Here is a 20,958-nt window from a genome sequence, read left to right on the forward strand (position 1 = left end):
TATTAGAAGGTGACAACAAGATGATGCCCCCATTGCAGACTATCCTGAGGCCTCGCACTGGGTGCATCTTTTAATCAACCCATGTCATCTACAACTTGTTCTAAACATATATAAATCATCTTCATTTTGCCCACAAGTTGTGCATCTCTGTGTCCATATCTAAAGTTCCTTTAGGCCCCCTCATGCTGCTGTCCTAGCTGAAACAATGGAGGCAGGGTAAGTTTCCTTTCCCCATATTGTCTCCTTTTTACCCTGAATGTCATTCCCTACTAATAATGAAAGTGGAAGTTGTCTGGGAGTAAATTATAGCAGGATAAAAGTATGCCTCCTCAGGTAAACCTAGAAAGAGCAAGGATCTCTGGGATCTAAGAAAAAGTATAGAATTCACATGGAGGGGTGAAGACAGAAGGGTAACTCCGACCAGGTGATCTTTTGTGTGCTGTCAGGCCAGCAGCCTATCAGGTGCTTCGTCTCTCATCCTCACATCTACAGGGTGGCAGTCTGGCTAGGGTATGAACTATAACCGGAAAAGGGTTCGGCGGACTGGTGTTTGTTCATCTGACTTTGGAAGTCTTCAGCAACACGAAAGGGGGGTGGAGTAGGGAGACCATATTTTTAAAACCAAAAACTAGGGTATTTCACAAAAATAGAAGAATTCCTTAAGTGAACCCCAGAAGTATTCCTTAAGTGCAGAGCATGAGTCTCATCACTTGAGCAGACTGAAATGAAATGCAATGAAAAAGACGTATAGAGCACAAATTAATGCTCAGGGGCATCAAGGCGCTGGAAGCAGTTTGTCCCACAGAAGGAGAAGAAGATGGAAAATAGGAGTTCCGGGATCTCAAACCTCCAAAGCATCTATTGTAAAGTAAAAAGCCAAGTTTTCAAGGCCTTACAAAATGGGGCGTGAGCCTGAAGATCAGAGATGGAATGAGGAAGGGCGTTCCATAGCTTGGATGCGGCCACCGAAAAGGCTCTGCCTCCCCTCCTTGCCTTTCGGGATTTAGGAACAGTCAACGGACTAGAGGATCGAAGCTGTCTGGAGGGAATATACCTTTTGAACATTTCTTTAAATCCTCCAGGCCTGAAGTTATGCCGTGCCTTGTGAACGATGCATAAAGCTTTGAAGGTAATCAGTTTGTTCACAGGTAGCCAATGGAACTTCAGAATCCCTGCCATAACTGATTGAGATTTGGGAACATCACAAATCAATCTTGCAGCTGCATTTTGGACTAGCTGTAATTTGGCTATTACAGTCTTATTGATATCCAGGTTGAACACATTGCAGTAATCTAACCTGGATGAGATCTGTACCAAAGTCACTTGCTTACGCGACGGGAGGGACATGTAAGGAAACACTTTTCTATGAGTCCTGAGCATCCAAAAACAGGTCAAAACCGTCTGATTAACCCCAAGGTTAAGTGATACGATGTTTGTCAACCAGTACTCCAATCTTTGTGGAATCTGTTGGAGTGGGTGATGTACCCCGCATATCTGGCCACCACAGATTGGTTCATATAGATGGTTGACTGCCTAAGGGAAACATCCATTACAACGCAGTCATTACATCACACTGCTTTTACAACGCAGCTGTTACAATGCAACTGCCTTTAAATCGCATTCCATTACAACGCATGCCATTACAACACATGCCATTACAACGCATACTATTACAACGCATGCCATTACAGTGCATTATAAGGTAGGAAATGGAGATTTGTTTAGTTTTAGGGTGGATATGGGTTTTGGGGTAGTTGGGAATAGTAATTTTTACCCCTATACTATCCAACGCTTTTCCTACTGTTGCACTCACTGGAGTGGGAATAGTAATTTTTACCCCTACACTATCCAACACTTACCCTACTGTTGCATTCACAGGAGTGGGAATAGTCATTTTACCCCTACACTATCCAACACTTACCCTACTGTTGCCCTAAAAGTATTATGTGTTGTAATGGTATGCATTGTAAAGTTATTGATTGCAATGGAATGCATTGTAATGGTAGTTTTTAAAAATGTGTTGTAATGGCATGCGTTGTGAAATCATGCGATGTAATGGTAGTTGCGGTGTAAAAACAGCATTGTAAAAGCATGCGTTGTAATTGTTTGCGTTGTCATGTCATATATTCACTGCCAAAGATCAAGGACTCCCACCAATGCGCTGCCTTTTTTGTGACGTTGGGGAGCCTAACCATCATGTTGTGTGGTGTCTGTGTACAACGTACCCCGTTTTTGGGGAGCTGGGGGTGTTGGAGAGCCAGTTGCTGCGTTATGTTTGAACATCTTTTGTGCACTCAGCGAGCTAATATTCTGGCAAAGCACAGCCTACACTTATTCCTGAAGGCAGGGCTAGAGTGCTTTTAATACCAAAACAAATCCAATAATACCGAGCCTTCCATGATCTGCAAAATGAGTGCATAAATCTCTCAGATAATGCAGTCTGTACTTTGAAGAAACCCCATTGTGAGAGTCAAAGTGTAGAACTGAGATGAAGGCTGGAAAGTGCTTTGTAATTTCATGTCAAGAAGTGGCTTCTTCTTTCATGTAAAGTGGCCAGAGCGCCGGGCTCGGAGATTGCATCCTCTGAAAGGCTCACGAGAACAGCGATGTGAGTGTCATTGTGGCTGAATGCATCTCCAGAGCTGGCTGCGCAGCCTCGTGGCACACAGAGCCCCTTCCCCAGTGCTTAATTTGAGCCGGTGTTTTTCGGTGCTCAGCAGCGGCACTTAATCGTCAATTCTGGCACTTATAGCTCCAACTTGACCCAAAGGTATTGGAGTGCTTTTCATGAACACCAGTTAAGGACACATTCATTTTTGGTAGGCACGGGGAGATTAAGGGATTTGCCCAGAATCACAGGCTGTTGAGCCTATGCCGTGACTCAACAGTCAACAGCTCTGGCTGTTGCACCATATCCTCTCCCCACTTATAGGGTTTCATGGTTAGTAGTTGGTTCTGTTATATGCGGCGCTAATAGGAGATGAGTGTGTGGTGATTAAAACTGCCAAATTTATTTTTAACTTGCTTTTACATTGCTGTGAATCAATTGACTGCCTTTTAGCACTGATCTTTTTTGTACCGATCTTTTAAACGTCTTTTTATCATTGTTAACAATACTGCTGCTGCTGCACTTTGTCACTTTTGGGGGGCGATAGCTTGGGGCTGTTAGTATCTGGACGGGTCGCAGTCCTCGTTCCGTCACGGCATACCTGTGCCGATTGTTGCGGAGGGACTGACGCGACTCCGCCCACTTCCCACAGTACTTCCGGTGCAGGGGGCATATGATGGGCGAGACTCGGCTGCCGCGCAGCGGACGCGCGCAGCGGGCACACCGCTGGCACGCCGAAGGCGCGCCTAAGGCAAGCCCGTCTGCGCCCGTCCGCGTCCGAAGCGCGGCCAGCGCCAGCCACGCTGCCGGGATGGTTAGAACGAGCCACTTACGGTGGTCACGAGAGCTACTCCTACGCCTCCAGGGCGCTGTTTGCAGGAGGGCGCATCAGCTTGATTTGGCTCGCTCCCCATTGCCACACTATTGCACAGAATGCGGTCAGACGCTGTTTCAAAGTAAGGTGGACAGGGTGGGGCAGGCTTCCCAGAGTTTTTTCTCCAATCAGAGGTCCTCACTCAGTTTGGGTTTAGTTAACTGTAGGTCGTTACCTAAACATGCGGAGGAGATCTGGTCAATATTAACTGAAGAGAAGTGGGATGCCCTGTTCCTCACAGAAACCTGGTTGATCGCTGACGCAATAACATCGATCTCACTAGCTACCCCGCCAGGGTTCAAAATATGTTTTGCTAATCGTGAAGGGGGAAAAAGAGGCGGGGGGGGTGGCGATTATCTTCAGAGATTCCTGGGAGCTTGTGTCTTCTGCCTCGCTGTTTTTGCATGGTATTGAAGGCTTACATTTTTGCTTCCAGATTACCCCCGCTTTCGCCCTAGTTGGCATTCTTATTTATAGACCGCCTGCATGTGCAGCAACTGCCGTGCAGTCTCTATGTGATATGATTGCCCAAAAATCAGTGGCCTATTCGAATTTTCTGGTTTTGGGTGATTTTAACTTACATGTAGACAACCCAGATTGCGTACAAGCGGCGCAACTTGTGTCATCTTTAGAGGGCGCTAACCTCCCACAAGGGGTGCTTTTTCCGACACACATGGCGGGTCACACTTTAGACCTCATTTTCTCGAATATAAAAAATACTGAAATAGGGTCCCCACTACCACTGACCTGGTCGGACCACTCCCTAATCCCCTTTTCAATTACTCTCCCGATTGTGAAGTTAGTAAAAAAAAAAAAATATCCAGATGGTGCAAAAAATGGACTGGAAGAAACTGTCGGCGGAATCCTTAAGCCCCATAATGAGGGAGAGTCATCCTCAGCTGTCCCACGACCCCAATCTGGATGCAGCTACTCTGCACAAATGGATTGGGGATGCAATGGAACTGTTGCACCAATCAGAATGGGGAAACCCGATAGATGCTCACCCTCGGCGCCTTGGTTTTCCGCGTCCCTGAAGGAACAACAAAGTCATTGCAAAAAACTGGAACGCCAATGGAGAGTAGCCTACTGTGATTTAGCCAAAGCGGTTTATAAAAAAACCGATAAAAGAACTTCATAAGGCTCTAAAAGTTGCTAGACGAGATTACCTTGTAGCACGCATTCAGAATGCGGACCACTCTGGCACAGAAGTTTTTAAAGTAGTTCAATCCTTTTTTAAACCTAAGGCTAGTGAATTGGAGGTTACAGCCTCGGTAGAACGATGCGAAAAAATCGCTAACTATTTCGACGACAAAATCTCTAAAGTTTATGTCTCTTTTACTCCCTCCGAGGCCACTGTAAAACCGGAAATATCTGCAGATGGTGGCGGGAGGGCATCACTCTTAAATTTTACCCAGCTATCGCATCAGGAGGCTTTAGCAGAAATACTGAAATGTAGGTCGGGCGCACCAGATGATCCCTGCCCTCCAAAGTTTTGGAAAATGTTAGCTCCATCTCTGATTGAGGGACTTCGCCATAATTGGAACACCTCCTTAGAGACAGGTATCTTTCCCGACTCTTGGAAACACGCAACTCTCCTCCCTCTGAGGAAGAAAGTTAATGGTGACCCGGGTGACCTTAGCAATCTGAGGCCCATTTCCCTGCTTCCTGCCCCGGGTAAGATGTTAGAGAAAATGGTTCAACGCCAACTGACCCCTTTCTTAGAGCAGAACCGAGCTCTTCATGACACTCAATCGGGTTTTCGGGCAGGTTTCAGTACCGAGACCGCTCTTCTTGAGGTGGCAGAATCGGTAAAATGGACATTGGATTCAGGAGCATCGGCTTTGCTGGTGCTCCTGGACCTGTCCGCGGCCTTTGATACGGTAAACCATGGCATCCTGGTCCAGAGACTACAAGATGCGGGTCTTGGTGGGACGGTGCTAGCCTGGGTACAATCTTACCTAAGTGGGCGTTCCCAGAAAGTTGCTCAACAATCATTTGCTTCTAGACCTAAGCCAATTAAACGTGGCGTCCCCCAGGGCTCAGCCCTAAGCCCCCTGTTGTTTAATGTCTACCTAGCTCCGCTTTTTACTCTTATTGCCAACTGGGGTGTCAAGGCGATTTCGTACGCTGATGACACCCAGTTGGTTTTTCCATTTAAGGAGCAGTCGGCAGATACTTTCAAGAATTTTAAGGGCTGCCTTCAAGATATAGCATGCTGGATGAATGCTAATAAATTAAAGCTGAATGCCGGAAAAACTGAAGTCTTGTTCTTTGGCAAGGGCTCAGCTCCAGATCCAGCACTGTGGTGGCCATCAGAGATGGAGATACCACCAATACCGGGTTCATGCACTAGGAATTTGGGCGTGAAATTGGAGGCAAATCTCTCCTTCTCTGCTCAAATTAAGCAGGTGTCTGCTAGATGTTTTAGTACCTTGAAAAATTTGCGGAAAATTCTGCACTTTTTACCGGAGGACTGCCGAAAATCTATAGTACACGCTACAGTCACATCCAGGTTAGACTATGCCAATAGTCTTTATCTAGGCCTACCCAAATATGCCATAGGACGTCTCCAGATGATTCAGAATGCGGCTGCGAGACTGGTGTTACGAATACCTTTTAAACATCATGTCTCTCCGTATTTACAGAATCTCCATTGGTTGAAAGTGGAGAAGCGAATCCAATTTAAGGCCATGATTCTGGCGTATCTTGCCCTAAAGGGAAACTGTCCTAAATATCTGAAGCAAAGATTGAGCATATATAAACAAAATCGGGTGTTACGTTCAAACTCTCAAACGCTGCTACAAGCCCCTCGCTTTGCGAAGGCTCGTTTGGGAGGGAGGACTTTCACAGTGGGTGCTGCATCACTGTGGAACAACCTTCCAGAGCCCCTGCGGAAGGTAAACACTGAATCTAGCTTCAGAAAAATATTGAAAACATGGCTCTTTTAGGTCTTTGGGCTTTTTCTGGTCGCCACTCAGCTATCTCTAGCGCCGGGACACCCCTATTTGGGGTAGCCGCGCGCTTTATAAATTGCATTAATAATAATAATAATAATAATAATAATAGGAGCAATAAACTGGTACAAGCTGCCTCCTGACTAGAGCCCCAGCACTTATGTTTTCACAAATTAACCACTGCCCTTCCCTCTAGGAGTACTGAGGACCAGCAGCCCCCACCCCCGCCTCAGAGTCCCTCCAGTTCCAGCACTGACGAGAATCCTCTCTTTTGTTAGTCCACAAACCTCACTTTACTGCCACTCCCATGGGCAGTTGTGCGCCACTTTCTTTTGAAATAAAACTAGGAGTGTGCAAAATTTCCATAATTTGCTTTTGCCTAACTATGCAAAGTTTTAGAAAAAGTGCGCAAAATTATGCATAATTACGCAAAATGTGTAACCGGAATATGCACTATATTTTAGCATAAAATACGTCTTCGCTTTGCATTATAGGCGTGAGGACACGTTTCACGTTAAGAAAAATAGCGCAAAAAACAAGCATGGCAAACAGCAGCTGTTCGCGTTCTGGCTGCTCATGTTCTTCCCTTGAGCTCGTGCTAAATGTTTGCTGTGAAAGATGCTTCATTACAGACATTGTGCGAAACAGTTTACAACATAAACATAACAGAATTGTTTTAAATATTATCAAAGAACGGCTCTTTCTCTCCCCAAACATAAGACTCATTCTTGTAGCCCAAGAGCCACGTCATTCTTCTTCTTGCTAGTATTTAAATTAGGATCACGTCTCTTCTTGGGCCCTTAATTCCACAGTAAAACATATGTGCACACTGGCTTCTGATCAGGGAAGGCAGACATGTTGTCACTTTATGTGTAAAAGTCTTATTTTGTCACGTTGTCAGCTGTGATGGAATGGTCTTGATATGAAGAAATGACTCAAATGTGCGTTAATGCCCTCTGCGCAGGGCATTAACAGATGAGAGTGGTCACGTTCAGCGTTCTGAGGACACTGATTCCAATTCCACATGGCTCCTGCCCTCCATCTAAGGTTCCTGTTGTGACTTCAATGACCTCTGTCATCAGGGCTGTCCTAGGGCATGGCAAAGCTGGGTCCAGACCCGGGCACCAAATATACCGAGCGGCACAGCCGGGAGACGTCCTATTTAATGTCATGCAAACAGCAGCTCGTCCATCCCACTTGGTCTCAACCGGGTCCTGTTCAAGACTTTGTAATCAGCCCTTAATGTACACCAGCGTCATTGTTAGCACATCATCCACCCCTGCCCTCCTCCCACCTTCCTTCCACCTCCTGCCGACACAGAACAATGACCCCCTACCACCACAACAAACACCACATTTCTTTTCCGTCCAGGGCGCTGTCTGTCAATCAGATCTAGGGCCAGCCCTGGGCTCCACTGCAGACTTCTGTGCTGATGCCATAGGGCTCCTTTACAGCATCTAGAGATTAATGTCCAGCCTCTGATGCTCAGCAACGCAGGATCCCTTTCCAACATTTAATGCTTTCTGCCCTACCACTGAAGACACCAGTCAATCTTCTGATGGCTCCTGTTCATCTTCTGAGGACACATGTTCATTCTCTGAGGGCTCCTGTGCATTCTCTGAGGACAAATGTTCATCCTCTGAGAGCTCCTGTCCATCCTCTGAGGGCACATGTTAATCCTCTGAGAGCTCCTGTCCATCCTCTGAGGACACATGTTCATCCTCTGAGAGCTCCTGTCCCTCCTCTGAGGACACGTGCATCCTCTGAGAGCTCAAGTCCATCTTCTGAGGACACAAGTTCATTCTCTGAGGGCTCCTGTGCATTCTCTGAGGACACAAGTTCATTCTCTGAGGGCTCCTGTGCATTCTCTGAGGGCACATGTTCATCCTCTGAGAGCTCCAGTCCATCCTTTGATGGCTTCTGCCCATCGTATGATGACCCCATCAATCCACCGAGGGCTCCTGTTCAGTATCTTAGGGCCCCTTTGCACCATCTCAGGGCTCATGTCCAGTACATGAGGGCTCCTGTCCAGCATCCAGGTGCTCCTACCAGAAGGACTCTTGTCCATCATCTGATGGCTCATTTCTAATGTCCGAGGGTTCCTTCAAGCACTTGGTGGGTGGGTTCTGTTCAACCTGTGAAGATCCCTGTCTATCCCTGGCCGCTCCTATCCATGCTGGGCTCCTGTCCATCCTCTGAGGACACCTACCCATCCTCGAAGGGGACTTACCCAGCATACAAAGGCCCGTATCCATTATCTGAGAGCTCATGTCCACTATCTGAGGGCTCATTTACACCCCCTGAGGGCTCTGGTCTACCCTCTGAAGGGTCCTGTCTACCCTCTGAGGGTTCCTGTCCACCCTCTAAGGGCTTCTTCCCACCCTCTGAGGGCTTCTTTCCACCATCTGAGGGCTCACGTCCACCATCTGAAGGCTCATGTCCACCCCCTGGGGGCGCATGTCCACCAACTGAAGGCTCCTGTTCCCCAACTGAGGGCTCCCGTCCACCATCTGAGGGCTCCAGTCTACCCTCTGAAGGGTCCTGTCTACAATCTGCGGGTTCCTGTCCACCCTCTGAGGGCTCATGTCCACCAACTGAGGGCTCCTGTCCACCATCCAAGGGCTCCTGTCCACCATCCGAGGGCTCCTGTTCACCATCCGAGGGCTCCTGTTCACCATCCGAGGGCTCCTGTTCACCATCCGAGGGCTCCTGTCCACCATCCGAAGTCTCCTGTCCATAATCTAAGGGCTCCTGACCAGTAACCATGGTCTCCTGTCCAGCTTGTGATGTTCCTGTTTCAAAGAGCTCTTCTGGGTTTGCAGAACTCCTTCCTTCTTCATATTAAAGAGGCATGATTCTTTCTGCAAACTCTAGCCGCCTCAAAGGGCCGGCAGACCCTCCACCTGTCCACTCACAATGTGCTAGTGTTGTAGTCCTGTCCCTTACCAGGGCACCGATCACAATGCCAAAAAGTGGCACATTGTCAAAAGGGACATTGAAGAAGCATGCAGAGATCCATAGCGTCACCGTCTGCTCATCATTGTGCCCACAGATGCCAGTGGCCAATGGAAGTGGTCTGTCGCGGCCCCCTTCCGCTTTGTGACTATTGACCAACTAACAAGAGGAGACAATACATTTGAAAGCCTTGCGACAGACAGCATGAGCAATCGCAAACTAGTGATACCTTTCCTTGTTATTGAAATTCACAAGGATTCCTAGTATTGTCATTGTGAGTCGAAAAAGTCTGGCAATGTCACTTTGGTACATTGCATTTTTGTTTTTCACCTCAAAAAACCCAGCTCTTTGTACATTGCAAATTTTGCGAGGATGAGACAGTTTTGAAAGTTTTAGCCCTACCTCTCTGCATAGTTAAACAATATATTTTATTCTTTGGATAATCACTTGACTGTATAATGTTTAGACTGGGGGGGGGGGGGAGTTGGAGGAAGAGTTATTTGTCCGCAACGGGGTTATGGGTGCGAACAAGGCAACTGGCATTCTGCCATTACGCATCCATAGCATTTTACGCCGAATTACTCATTCTCTGCACTTACAACTTTACAACCATCTGCTGCAAAATTTGAAGATTTCAAGAAACATAGATTTGCTAGCTCAGTTAATAGTCAGTAAGAATGCTTCACATTCCATTCAAAGGACCCCCGAAACATTATAAAGGTTGATTAGTTTCCTTGCACCCACTGTTTGCTGTGTCTAGTCATTAAAGAGGAGATAATTTTGAAAACATAGTGTTATCATCCCCATGACATATTTACATGTAGTTTAATCAGGGTGGAAAGGATGAGTCCAACACCTTTCCTACTGTTGCGCAGACAGGAGTTGGAATAGTAAATTAAACTATTCCAGCAAACCCCCTAAGGCAAGTCGGTAATACAGCTTGTGTGCTGAACAAATGCGTCCTAAAAGCACGTTCGTTCAAAGACGGCATTCTGAATGCATACGTCCTAAACGCATGCGGAATACCATCATACATTCATGCTTGGGAAACATCCTTTTGAATGAAGCCGGAATCACGCTGTGCCAACACAGCGCCGGCAATAGAATGAACGCGCCATTAGCACGCATTCTTTCAGCACGCAAGTCGTAACAACAACATGCTTTTAGGGGGGCGCATTGGTGAATTGGTATTGAATTTAAAGTTCAACACCTTCCCTTACTGTTGGGCAGACTGGAGTTGGAATAGTAAGTTAAACTATTCCAACATCCAGCACCACCCTAAGGCAAGTCATTAAAATGGCTTGCGTGCTGAACAAATGCGTCCTAAAGATGCCTTTGTACAAAAGACGTTACAACAAACAAATGATGGACGGAATGCTGACAATGCAGACATTCTCCCCCAGTCAAGAGATCTGGGTTAAATCCATCGTTCTTTTGCCCACTACACCACCCCAGTTTAGACATGGCCATATGCAAATCAGTCTTGACCCCGTGCCTCATGGGAACAGTCCAGCCCGAACTGCCAAGCCATGTCTTCCCTGGACCGGAATCAAGCATCCTAGGACCGGTTTCTGGCTATCAGCCGTCATCAGCCAGGATAGCTTGACTCCAGTGGCGTAGTGAGCACGGGTCCCACGTCTGGGAATACCCATCCCACTTAGGGCGAAAAGCGTTACAACAAACAAATGATGGACGGAATGCTGACAATGCAGACATTCTCCCCCAGTCAAGAGATCTGGGTTAAATCCATCGTTCTTTTGCCCACTACACCACCCCAGTTTAGACATGGCCATATGCAAATCAGTCTTGACCCTGTGCCTCATGGGAACAGTCCAGCCCGAACTGGCAAGCCATGTCTTCCCTGGACCGGAATCAAGCATCCTAGGACCGGTTTCTGGCTATCAGCCGTCATCAGCCAGGATAGCTTGACTCCAGTGGCGTAGTGAGCACGGGTCCCACGTCTGGGAATACCCATCCCACTTAGGGTGAAAAGCGTTACAACAACATGAGGCACAGGGTCAAGACTGATTTGCATATGGCCATGTCTAAACTGGGGTGGTGTAGTGGGCAAAAGAACAATTGATTTAACCCAGATCTCTTGACTGGGGCAGAATGTCTGCATTGTCAGCATTCCGTCCATCATTTGTTTGTTGTAACGCTTTGTACAAAAGACGGCATTCGGAACGCACGCGACCTAAACGCATGCGGAATACTGTCATACATTCTGAATGCTTAATCTGTCATAAAATATTTCATTACTCCTAGAAATGCATGTTTGTGGCATAATGTTCTAAAGTATGCAGGTCTCTCAAAAGTGAAGTCAAAGGTTGGAATAATGCCAGTCATGTTGTCTTTTTATTTAGGCCCACTTTGGAAGTGCCTAGTAACGAATAAGAAAAGTAAGATCCAGAGTGCCTATGCGGATCTGGTGGTTTTCCCCCTAAGACACCACCTGTATAAAGCAGTATGAGTACAGCAGGTGGAGTCACTGGATGAAATATCTCAGAATGAGGAATAAACAGGGGTAAAGAAATAGGAATTCTTATTTCCACCAGTAATATCTCATTCCAGGGGAGACCTTCGGGGCCTCCCCATAATACCCTGTATCTCTGCTCCCCCATCAGCGTTGCCAATGCTTCTGGAATTTGTAACTCCAGGGGTCAGAGTTATTGGCTCCAGTTTGAGCCATTCTTAAAGAAGCACTTAATGGTTTTTGTAAAACAATTCTTAGTGAGACACCTACCTAATAAATATGTAATGTTATTATATATTATTGTGTAAGACAGTGTTTGCTGCAAAGATGTCTTTCCACAGCTCTGATATTATTAACACAGAGCAAACCCAGAAATAAAACTCACTTTAAAACATAGCTGAGAGGTGGAGGATAAAAAACGGCACTTTTTGTAGGAACGAAACAGTGGAACACTGCATACTTTTAGAGAATTTGTTTTACTCTGAATTTTATATGCACAATATTTTGAACAGGATCTGGAGAGTGTGAATAGTTCTCTTGCCTAAGAAATCTTGGGTCTATTCACAAAGTTAAATATAAATGTGTAGATTTACTCATGTGTAAATTTACTACTGCACCTAGTAGCAACATAACACTCCTTTACTGTTCACCATTTTCAAATGTAAATTTGTTACTAGCTGCATATTTACATATCTCCACCCCTCAAAGCAGAGGGTGGATCTTGCTAGAACAGTATTCACAAGTATACACTTACTACAAGTAACATTCCACATTTAGGTAGAGGTCTCAGCCAGAAGAGCTGAGATATCCCTATGGTAAAGTATCGGGAAAAATAATAAAGTTTTAATAAATACATATATTCATTTAATTCATAATTTTTTTCAATAATTGTAAAAAATACCCTCACTATCAATGATATATTGTATTACTATTTACAAAATTTCATTAAAACAGGTTTGTTTTATTAATTTTCATTCTTAATAAAAAAAATACATTTTATTTATATTAAACAAAAGTTATATATGAATGTATTTAATGTAGAAAAAATGTTAAATGAAATATTACTTTTAACACAAACACACACATAATTAAAAATGCGATATATATATATTTGTTTTAAGTCCCTACCTACATTATTTTCTATGGAATTGTGTTGTGCTGGAAAGAAGTATATTTACTGCTGTTTAAAGTCCTTTTTGGCTGTATTAATTTTAGAGTGCAGTTTGTGAACAGCACTAGTCTGACTCTTTGGTCAGTGGGTGTTTGTATTTGCATGTCCCTTCCTAAACCTTTCCCTAAGACCCTCTGTTTGATTCCCTTATCCCCTTCTATTCCGTAGTAAATATTCCTCATTTGTCTGCCCCTCTCCCAGGTCCTAACCACATTTGTGCTAAAATATATTCCTACTTCTGCAGAAATGTCCACATATGTCGCAGAGGCCTCGGCATATGAAAGTACTGGAAGTACTACTAAGTGCAGTTTGTCAATAGGTCCATATGTGTTTTATATGGCAGCAGCCTCAGTCTTGGATAATTGTATGCTAATGACACTGTAGCTTGACAACAATGGGATGAATTTACGCAATATTTCTCTTAGAAGTGTATAGCACCAAAAACATTAAGCCCAACATTTTAGCTCCAAAATAAAGAATTATGTAAGGGATCCAATCCATAATTCTAAAAGAAAACACCAAAATATTCTGCATGATTCACGAAGAAAGTAGAACTAAACATAAGTGCAAATGTAAACGTACTACTTTTTGGGATTCTCAAACATTCACAATAGTATGTATGGAAAGCTGCATCTGGTGCGAGTTCCCATGCAAACTTCTTGGAAGATAATACAACGTTCCAATCAGGATCTCATTCCAGGTATGTGGAGTTCTCACTAGTTGACTACTTTGCAAAGCGGGAATTGGATCTTCTGTGCAAATGCACATTTTCTTTCTCAGCAGGCAAAATATCGTTCAGCATCAAGAAATGCCTTTCCCTAATCCTCAATGGATCTATACATGATACATTTCCTTTCCCAGCCTGTAAACCAATATAAATCAGCTGTGGCTGGGCTAAAAATCATACTATACACATTTGTGGACAGTCACACACTTCCAAGCTAACTTAGTCTTGGAACACCCATTTTTGTACTGCTTGTGTTGGATTTATGGGTGCAGGAAACTCCATACACATGGCAGAGATCTCTGCACAGGTAAATTGATTTACACCTGTCAGAAATGCCTTCATGTGTTCCTTTCAGATGTAAAAGAGGAACATTTGGTCCCAAACGTACGTTTATTACTAAATGTATCATTGTGAATATGGCCCAACGTTTTTATTTACAATTTCCAAGCCTATATTTTATTAAGAATTATGAACTCCTTTATTTAGTATTTAACAATCGGTTTTGTTTAAAAAAAACGACGTAATCACTCAGTTATTATTTAATTATTGATGTGAAATATTGGATTAAATTACCACTCGATTAAATATTAATTGACAATTCATTTAGCAACCAATGAATTAATTAACTTTGTGAATCTAATGTATGTTTTAATAAATTATGAATCAATTACAAATCACTTGTAATCAACCAGAGAAATGCTCCCTGTATCCCACAGTTTTTTTAAATGTAGCAAGTCCGCATTATCCATTTGCTGTTCTCCACAAAAATAGGCCTTGATGCCACCATCTTTACAAGATGGATCATAATTCAGTTTCATGTGCAGTACTGGTTGACAATAGTTTAAAATGCTTTATTTTTTTTATTTTACAGAGTTTTATATAGCGCGAACTTGACCCGAATCGGGTATCAGAGCGCTTTACATAGCACCAGTTGCATTACATGGGGACACATTCATTTTTTTTTTTAGGCATTGGGAGATTAAGTGATTTGCCCAGGATCACAGGATGTTCAGCGTCATTGCCCTGACTCGAACCCGGTTCCCCAGATTCGAGGTCGGCCGCCCTAGCCATTAGGCCAACTCCTCTCCCCAATCCCCAAGAAGCTTTTTCTTGATGGCGGTGCTTGTTTATGTCAAAATGAGAGATATACTCCATCTTATTTGCTTCATTTCATGTATTGTATTAAAAAATCAGTTTGTTTTGGTAATTGAATTCACATTATATTCCCTATGTGTTTTGAGATTTAATCCTTAATTAGTGGAAATGATTTCAAGTAATCCCAGTAACATAATTGTAAACTGACAAATAATTTTATAGCTTATTCTACATTTTGTGCAATTAATACACTCTCAACTTTTATCATATAGCAACAATTCTAGTTCCAGTTGCTAGCAAGAATTGTTCTTCTTTACCCAATATTAATACAATAAAATAAAGTAGAATAAAAAAATGAACAAGAAGTAAAATTCTGATATCATGTCTTTTATAAGCTTTTGATATTTTGGTTTTCAAATTCACATTGTATTTGTCCAATATGTCTTAATTTGCATCCTTTATTTTTGGGAAGACGCAGTTTCCTGTCAGCTGTGGAACTCTAGTGTATGTTTGCATAGTGTTCTGGGTAATGTAGGACTGCAGGAAGTTCATGTTCTTGCTTTAGTTCCTTTCTATGTGGTTTATATGTCAAATGTTTTGGCATTTTGCATACACATGTCAAAGTATCAATATTTGAAAAGACATCAACATTTGTGGTTTACGACCTAAAGAAATGTTTTCAATTTATTTCAAACCTAATCAAGAATACCACTGAATTGATCAATAAATTGACAGAGGTCAAAATAGTGATTAAGGTTAGAATCGTTAATCACTCTTGAAGTTACAAATTGATATGGTTCGATTACACATACTGAGAGTTTGCAAACCACTGAAGGTATGCTTATGGAACTTGTAGAAATTGACAGCCCACATTTCCTGAAATTATCATTATCACAATCGATTCAATTTACCAATTATTTCGGTTTTGATAGAAAGACACATCTACCCACAATATGTACAACAGTGAGCAGTAATTCGCAAATATGTATGCAAACTTAAACTACCTTGAACCTCTACAATATCCATCTAGGAAATCAAAGATAAAACAATGATGGTTTTATACAGATGATGTGTTGATGATGTGATAAAAATATGGAAGGCATACATGAAAAATTATCAGTTTTGTCTGATTTTGTTTTTAAAGAAACCTATCACTCAATTAACTTAATTATTACAATTGGAAAACAAAATGTACATTTCCTCGATTCTACAATGTGGCCATGTAATCATCAAATGTGCACATTTATACCAAAGACATAGAGAGAAACACATTGCCCTCATCCAGAATCCATCACCCATCGTCAATAATGAAACTGTTTTGGGTGAACATTTAAGTAAAAAATTGAAAATTAAATGTTGAAATGTAAAAAATGTGGATCTAATTTATCAATTTTACAAGAATGCCAGGAAAGAATATCTATTGTAACCTGAAAACAAGCATTGCAGCAGGATACAAATCAAATGAAGAATTTTTTAATTGTGTTCTTCCTTTCAAAGCCCAAACATTGCAAATCTGAAAAGCCATTGAAAAGCATTGAAGAATACTAGACATCGATCTGTCTGAAACAACAACAGTTGCAAAGAACAAACAATTATTTGTGTATGTAAGAAACTCTAATTTGTGTACTTTGTTAATAAACGTAGCTATAAGTCAAAGATCGCTGCCAACATTCACAACAAAATGCTTTATCTGTGTAAACGGTAGTGGCATCATTGAATTACCTCGGGTATTTCATCCTCTTACATGACATAATATTCCGAATAACACCTATGCAACTTGGAACATAATCTAGCTCATAAAATATAATTAATCAAAAATCTACATTAGGCAACCTGCAAGAAAATGTAAAATATTTAAATCAATCACATTGAATAAAAAAGAAATCAAACTTGGGTAAGCATCGGCAGGAAAATAACTATCAAATATCACATACGTGAAAAAAACACTGAGCATAGGAAAACCTTGAACAAACACTTCATCAATCCGAAGTATTCTGGAAGGAAGGATTAAACTCCGTGGAACCAACCAGCCTAAAAAATAAACAAAAGTTATTGTGATTTTTGTAAAGGAGCATGGAATAAAACTAGAATTAAGAACATGATAAATTAAATAAGCATGAACAAATAACCAAAATAACTTACAAAAGAAGGAAGTAATAATGGTTTATATATGAAAAACTCAGTTTCTTTCAATTGATTGCAACCGTCACAACACAGTCAAATAAAAGAAGACAGTAAAAGCTTACAATACAAAAACAATTCATCACCCACAATGCACCAAATCCAGAATAATCCCACCAACTGGAAAGCACAACTACTGAAACATCAATTCTGACATTTGTTAAGGAATAGAAAGAAAAAAAATAGATATTTTTTAATCCAAGGATACGCCGCTCTCAATAAATCTTAGGTAATTTTTGTTTATTCAGAACACCTATATACATGTATAAATATATATTGCAATTGTGTATGCGAAGTAGAAAACACTTATGTATTAACCACATTGAAAAGACGTAAAGCAGGAACATGAACTCCTGCACTGCTACATTACACAGAACGATATGTGGTTATTCAACAGAAAAGATGGAAACACCAAAATGTCATTAAACATTGATGTAAAAGACCCTTGTAACTCAAATTTGGAGGGAAACGGAGTTTCCACAACTATAAATTATGTAAATTAAAGAAGATATTACGCACAAATAGAGTTTGAATTTGAAAACCAAAATATTTTAGAAAAATAAATGAAAAATATTGGACAAAGCAACACGGATATAATTACAGAATTAAATGTATTCGACATTATTTTATGTTATCAACTTTTTGTAAATAAGAACAGTATTTGTTAGCAATTACAACAGGGATTGTTGCTGTATGATAAAATACTTTATACGTTTTGTTGTTGTTTTCTCCCGATTTTGTTTCAGCAAACACCTGCGGAAAGAAAATCATATCCACGATGAAGGGTCTCAACCTGAAAAGTGTTGAGAATATAATGTAAAAATAATTACCAAAACAAACTGATATTAACTGAATAATGTTTGACACAAAACCAAATACAAATTAGGTAAATCTTTTTTAACGTGTGTGCCCTGTCACCAAGAAAAGGCTTCTTAGATATTGAAATGCTAAATAGTGAACAATCTGAGGGGCCACAAACTGTATGGAAAGCTTGTACTGGTGATATATAGGGATGGACGTAACTTGCGTAATTTGCTGTAGCATTGTTATGCAAAATTACAGGAAAACATGCAAGATTACAGAGAATTATAGAGCCGATTACGATGGCAGTGAGACCGCCACCGACAGCATTTCGGTGGCGGTCTCACTGCAATCATAAGCAACTTTCCCGCCTGCCATATTACAATGGCAGGTGGTTTGTTGGCGGTCGGAAAGACTGACCGTCATGCATCCAGCGGGCTCCTTGAGCCTGCCGGTGCATCGGAGGGAGTTGTATTCCCTACAATGGTGAAAAGGCAGGCGGAAAGGGACTTTGGGGGCCAGTAGCTGGCCCCCCTGCACTAAACTGTGGGTTGGGAAGGGCAGCTATGGTGCCCCCTACATATCCCTGCACCATGTGGCAGGCAACGCATGGTGCCTGCCACGTAGTGCAGTGATATGTAATGTATCCCATTTTTGCATCGCAGCATGTGCTGCAGCCAGCAGCACCCACCTCAATGCAAAATATAGGCATCGTGACCGCCGTGGTGGCAGTTGCACAGTAATGTCTCTGTCGGGACCGCTGACAGCCTGTCGGGCAGTCCCATTTACAATAGGATGGCTGGCGGACGAAAATCCGCTTGCCATCCTAATCGGCCCCTATGTGAAGAGAGTAATCTGCATTTAGCTCTATTTTAATAGCAAAGAATGCACCTTTGCATCCAAAATGGACCCGAGGATGCATTTTGCGCTAAGAAAATAGTGCTAAATCTAACAGAATAGGAACAGCAGCTGCTCGCGCTCCATTCCTGTGCTCTCGTGCTAGGCATTTTTACACCTAATTACTTTAAATTATGCAAGTCGATGCAATTGCATAACGTTTTGTACTTTTGATTCACAAGAGTAACGTGAACGCCTACATTATTATGGAATTACTCTGATTACGCCAGTGTAATAAAAATTTCACCTACGCCTCGTGAAATTTGGACCGAATGATTGGAGTTTACATTGGTACAATTAAGCATTTTAAAATGTCCTAGTGCAAATTTAACAATGCAATATGACTGTACTTATTGTTTTCCATTTTAACCATTTATTTTCTAGTATTATACGTTTTAGTTTCTACATCTTTACTACAGCCACCGAATGTGCATTATACCTGGCCTTTAACCTTTTAAAATGATATATAGTTTTCCTTTCCTTACTGTTAGTCACTTCTGTCACAAATGTGGTCCTTCATCTGCTGTATAATTCTAGTTGCACTTGTTAAAATGGATTAGCTAAGATCCCATCTCTAATTTAGTTGTAATGTAAATTTAACTCTAAAAATTACAAAAGAAACACACTTCTGCTTTTCATAAGGGGGCTGATTTGATGTCAGTCAGTCAATTATCTTTATTCGATTATTAAAAATCATAAAAGAACGAGCAAAAGTACATGTCACCATTTCATCAGATCACAAATTTTTACAAACAATCATTTGATGTCTTCTGCGTGAGCCGGAGTTTTTGTGGTTGGTCTAAATTCACTCCTGGTGCAACAGTCATTCTGAAGCAGTGGTGCGCGCTAAGTATTTCTTCTATTTCTAATTTTGACATTTTTGTTTTTTTAATGCAGGTGTACTTCTTGCGCCTGCAAAAAAAACAGCTTGTGGAGGGAACCCTTGGGTGGCGGTGCTCATGTCCTGGTTTTTGTCCCAGGTAAGTTCCCCAGGTTTAAAGTTTCACTCCTGACATGCCAGCCATGGGCTGTGGTCCCCTAGTGGGCCTGTGGTTGCACCCAATGCTTACTAAAAATGTAATTCAAGAAAACACTGTGTTACACTGTAGTAACGTTGCTGCAGTTTTCAGATAGGCTGTTAGAACTATGTCTAATGATTAAATCAGCCATACAGCGAATGATGTCACAATAGGTCTCAAACCCCAGCAGACGTCATCAAACAAAGGCCTATTGTTTGTAATTGTTAGTAATGCAGGATGGGGGAAAGAGAACTGTTCTTTTCATTAGATTACAGATTTCATTGATTGTACCTATAAATTTGTCGATTTATCTTTCAATGTTTCAAACTCAATCTTCTTGTCCACGTTTTAACCCCTTGCGAGCCTAGGCAGCACCGACATGGCACCGCTCCCTACAGGGGGTCATGTTAGTGAACTTTAATTCAGTTACTAGGGGCCACAGTGCAAAAAGCTGTGAATCTCTGCGCATGTTTTCCCCACTTTACAAAGTAAGGCATACGGGCTATCCACATAGCAGAAAATATGCGTTTGTCAATCTAGGCAATTTGTGAAATTTGACAGAAAACCATTCTTCTTTCACATAAAAAATAGTCCTCATCCCCGACTATTGACAAAATAATTGCACTTTCCAATGCTTTCTGCACCCGGTTCAGGAGGAGGTTTTGAAAAACACTCCAAATGGATGTGAAAATCCACCAAGTCGCGACTCTACTGGTTCCAACCACAACTGCATAGATCACTCTCACGATCACTTCTCATCAACACTCACTAGGAGTCCGTTATGACTGTGGGACATTTTTAAGACATAGGAGTGTGCCTTTGCGGCGAGTGACCTCTCTGTATAATCTCAGTCTGATGCTCTTCAAAGCTGTAGCTGCTGTAAGAATACACTATAGCTAGAAGCAGAGGTCTAACAAAGAACTTGTTCCAGTTCAGCAGGGTCTACCGACAACAGATTGGAGACTGCAACCAGCAAGTTAGTGTAGATTCCAGACCATCAGAGGCAGCCATCTTGTGAGCACATTCTTCACCCAGCTGTTATCATCTACATAACAACGCTTGTCGGCTGTCACACATTATAAATGCATAAATATAACAAATAGTACTTGTAAATAGTCAATTGAGAATTTTTCCCTTTCAGGGTGATTTGTGAGACATCTTTGTGTTATTAAAAACTAAAGGGGACCTACACTCCCCTCCCCC

At 42.2% G+C, this 20,958-nt stretch overlaps 1 protein-coding gene across 1 annotated transcript in view; it reads left to right on the plus strand.

Moving 5' to 3' along the window:
• The window catches only part of LOC146786162 (solute carrier family 12 member 9-like), a 609,812-nt gene that overhangs the window by 379,079 nt on the left and 209,775 nt on the right, over positions 1-20,958 (plus strand). Inside the window, exon 8 of the mRNA XM_085635689.1 lies at positions 19,634-19,716. Within this exon, the coding sequence (XP_085491815.1) occupies positions 19,634-19,716 (83 nt within the window). The remainder of the gene's footprint in view (positions 1-19,633; positions 19,717-20,958) is intronic.

This window comes from Triturus cristatus, chromosome 11, assembly GCF_964204655.1.
Source record: "Triturus cristatus chromosome 11, aTriCri1.1, whole genome shotgun sequence".
NCBI lineage: Eukaryota > Metazoa > Chordata > Amphibia > Caudata > Salamandridae > Triturus > Triturus cristatus.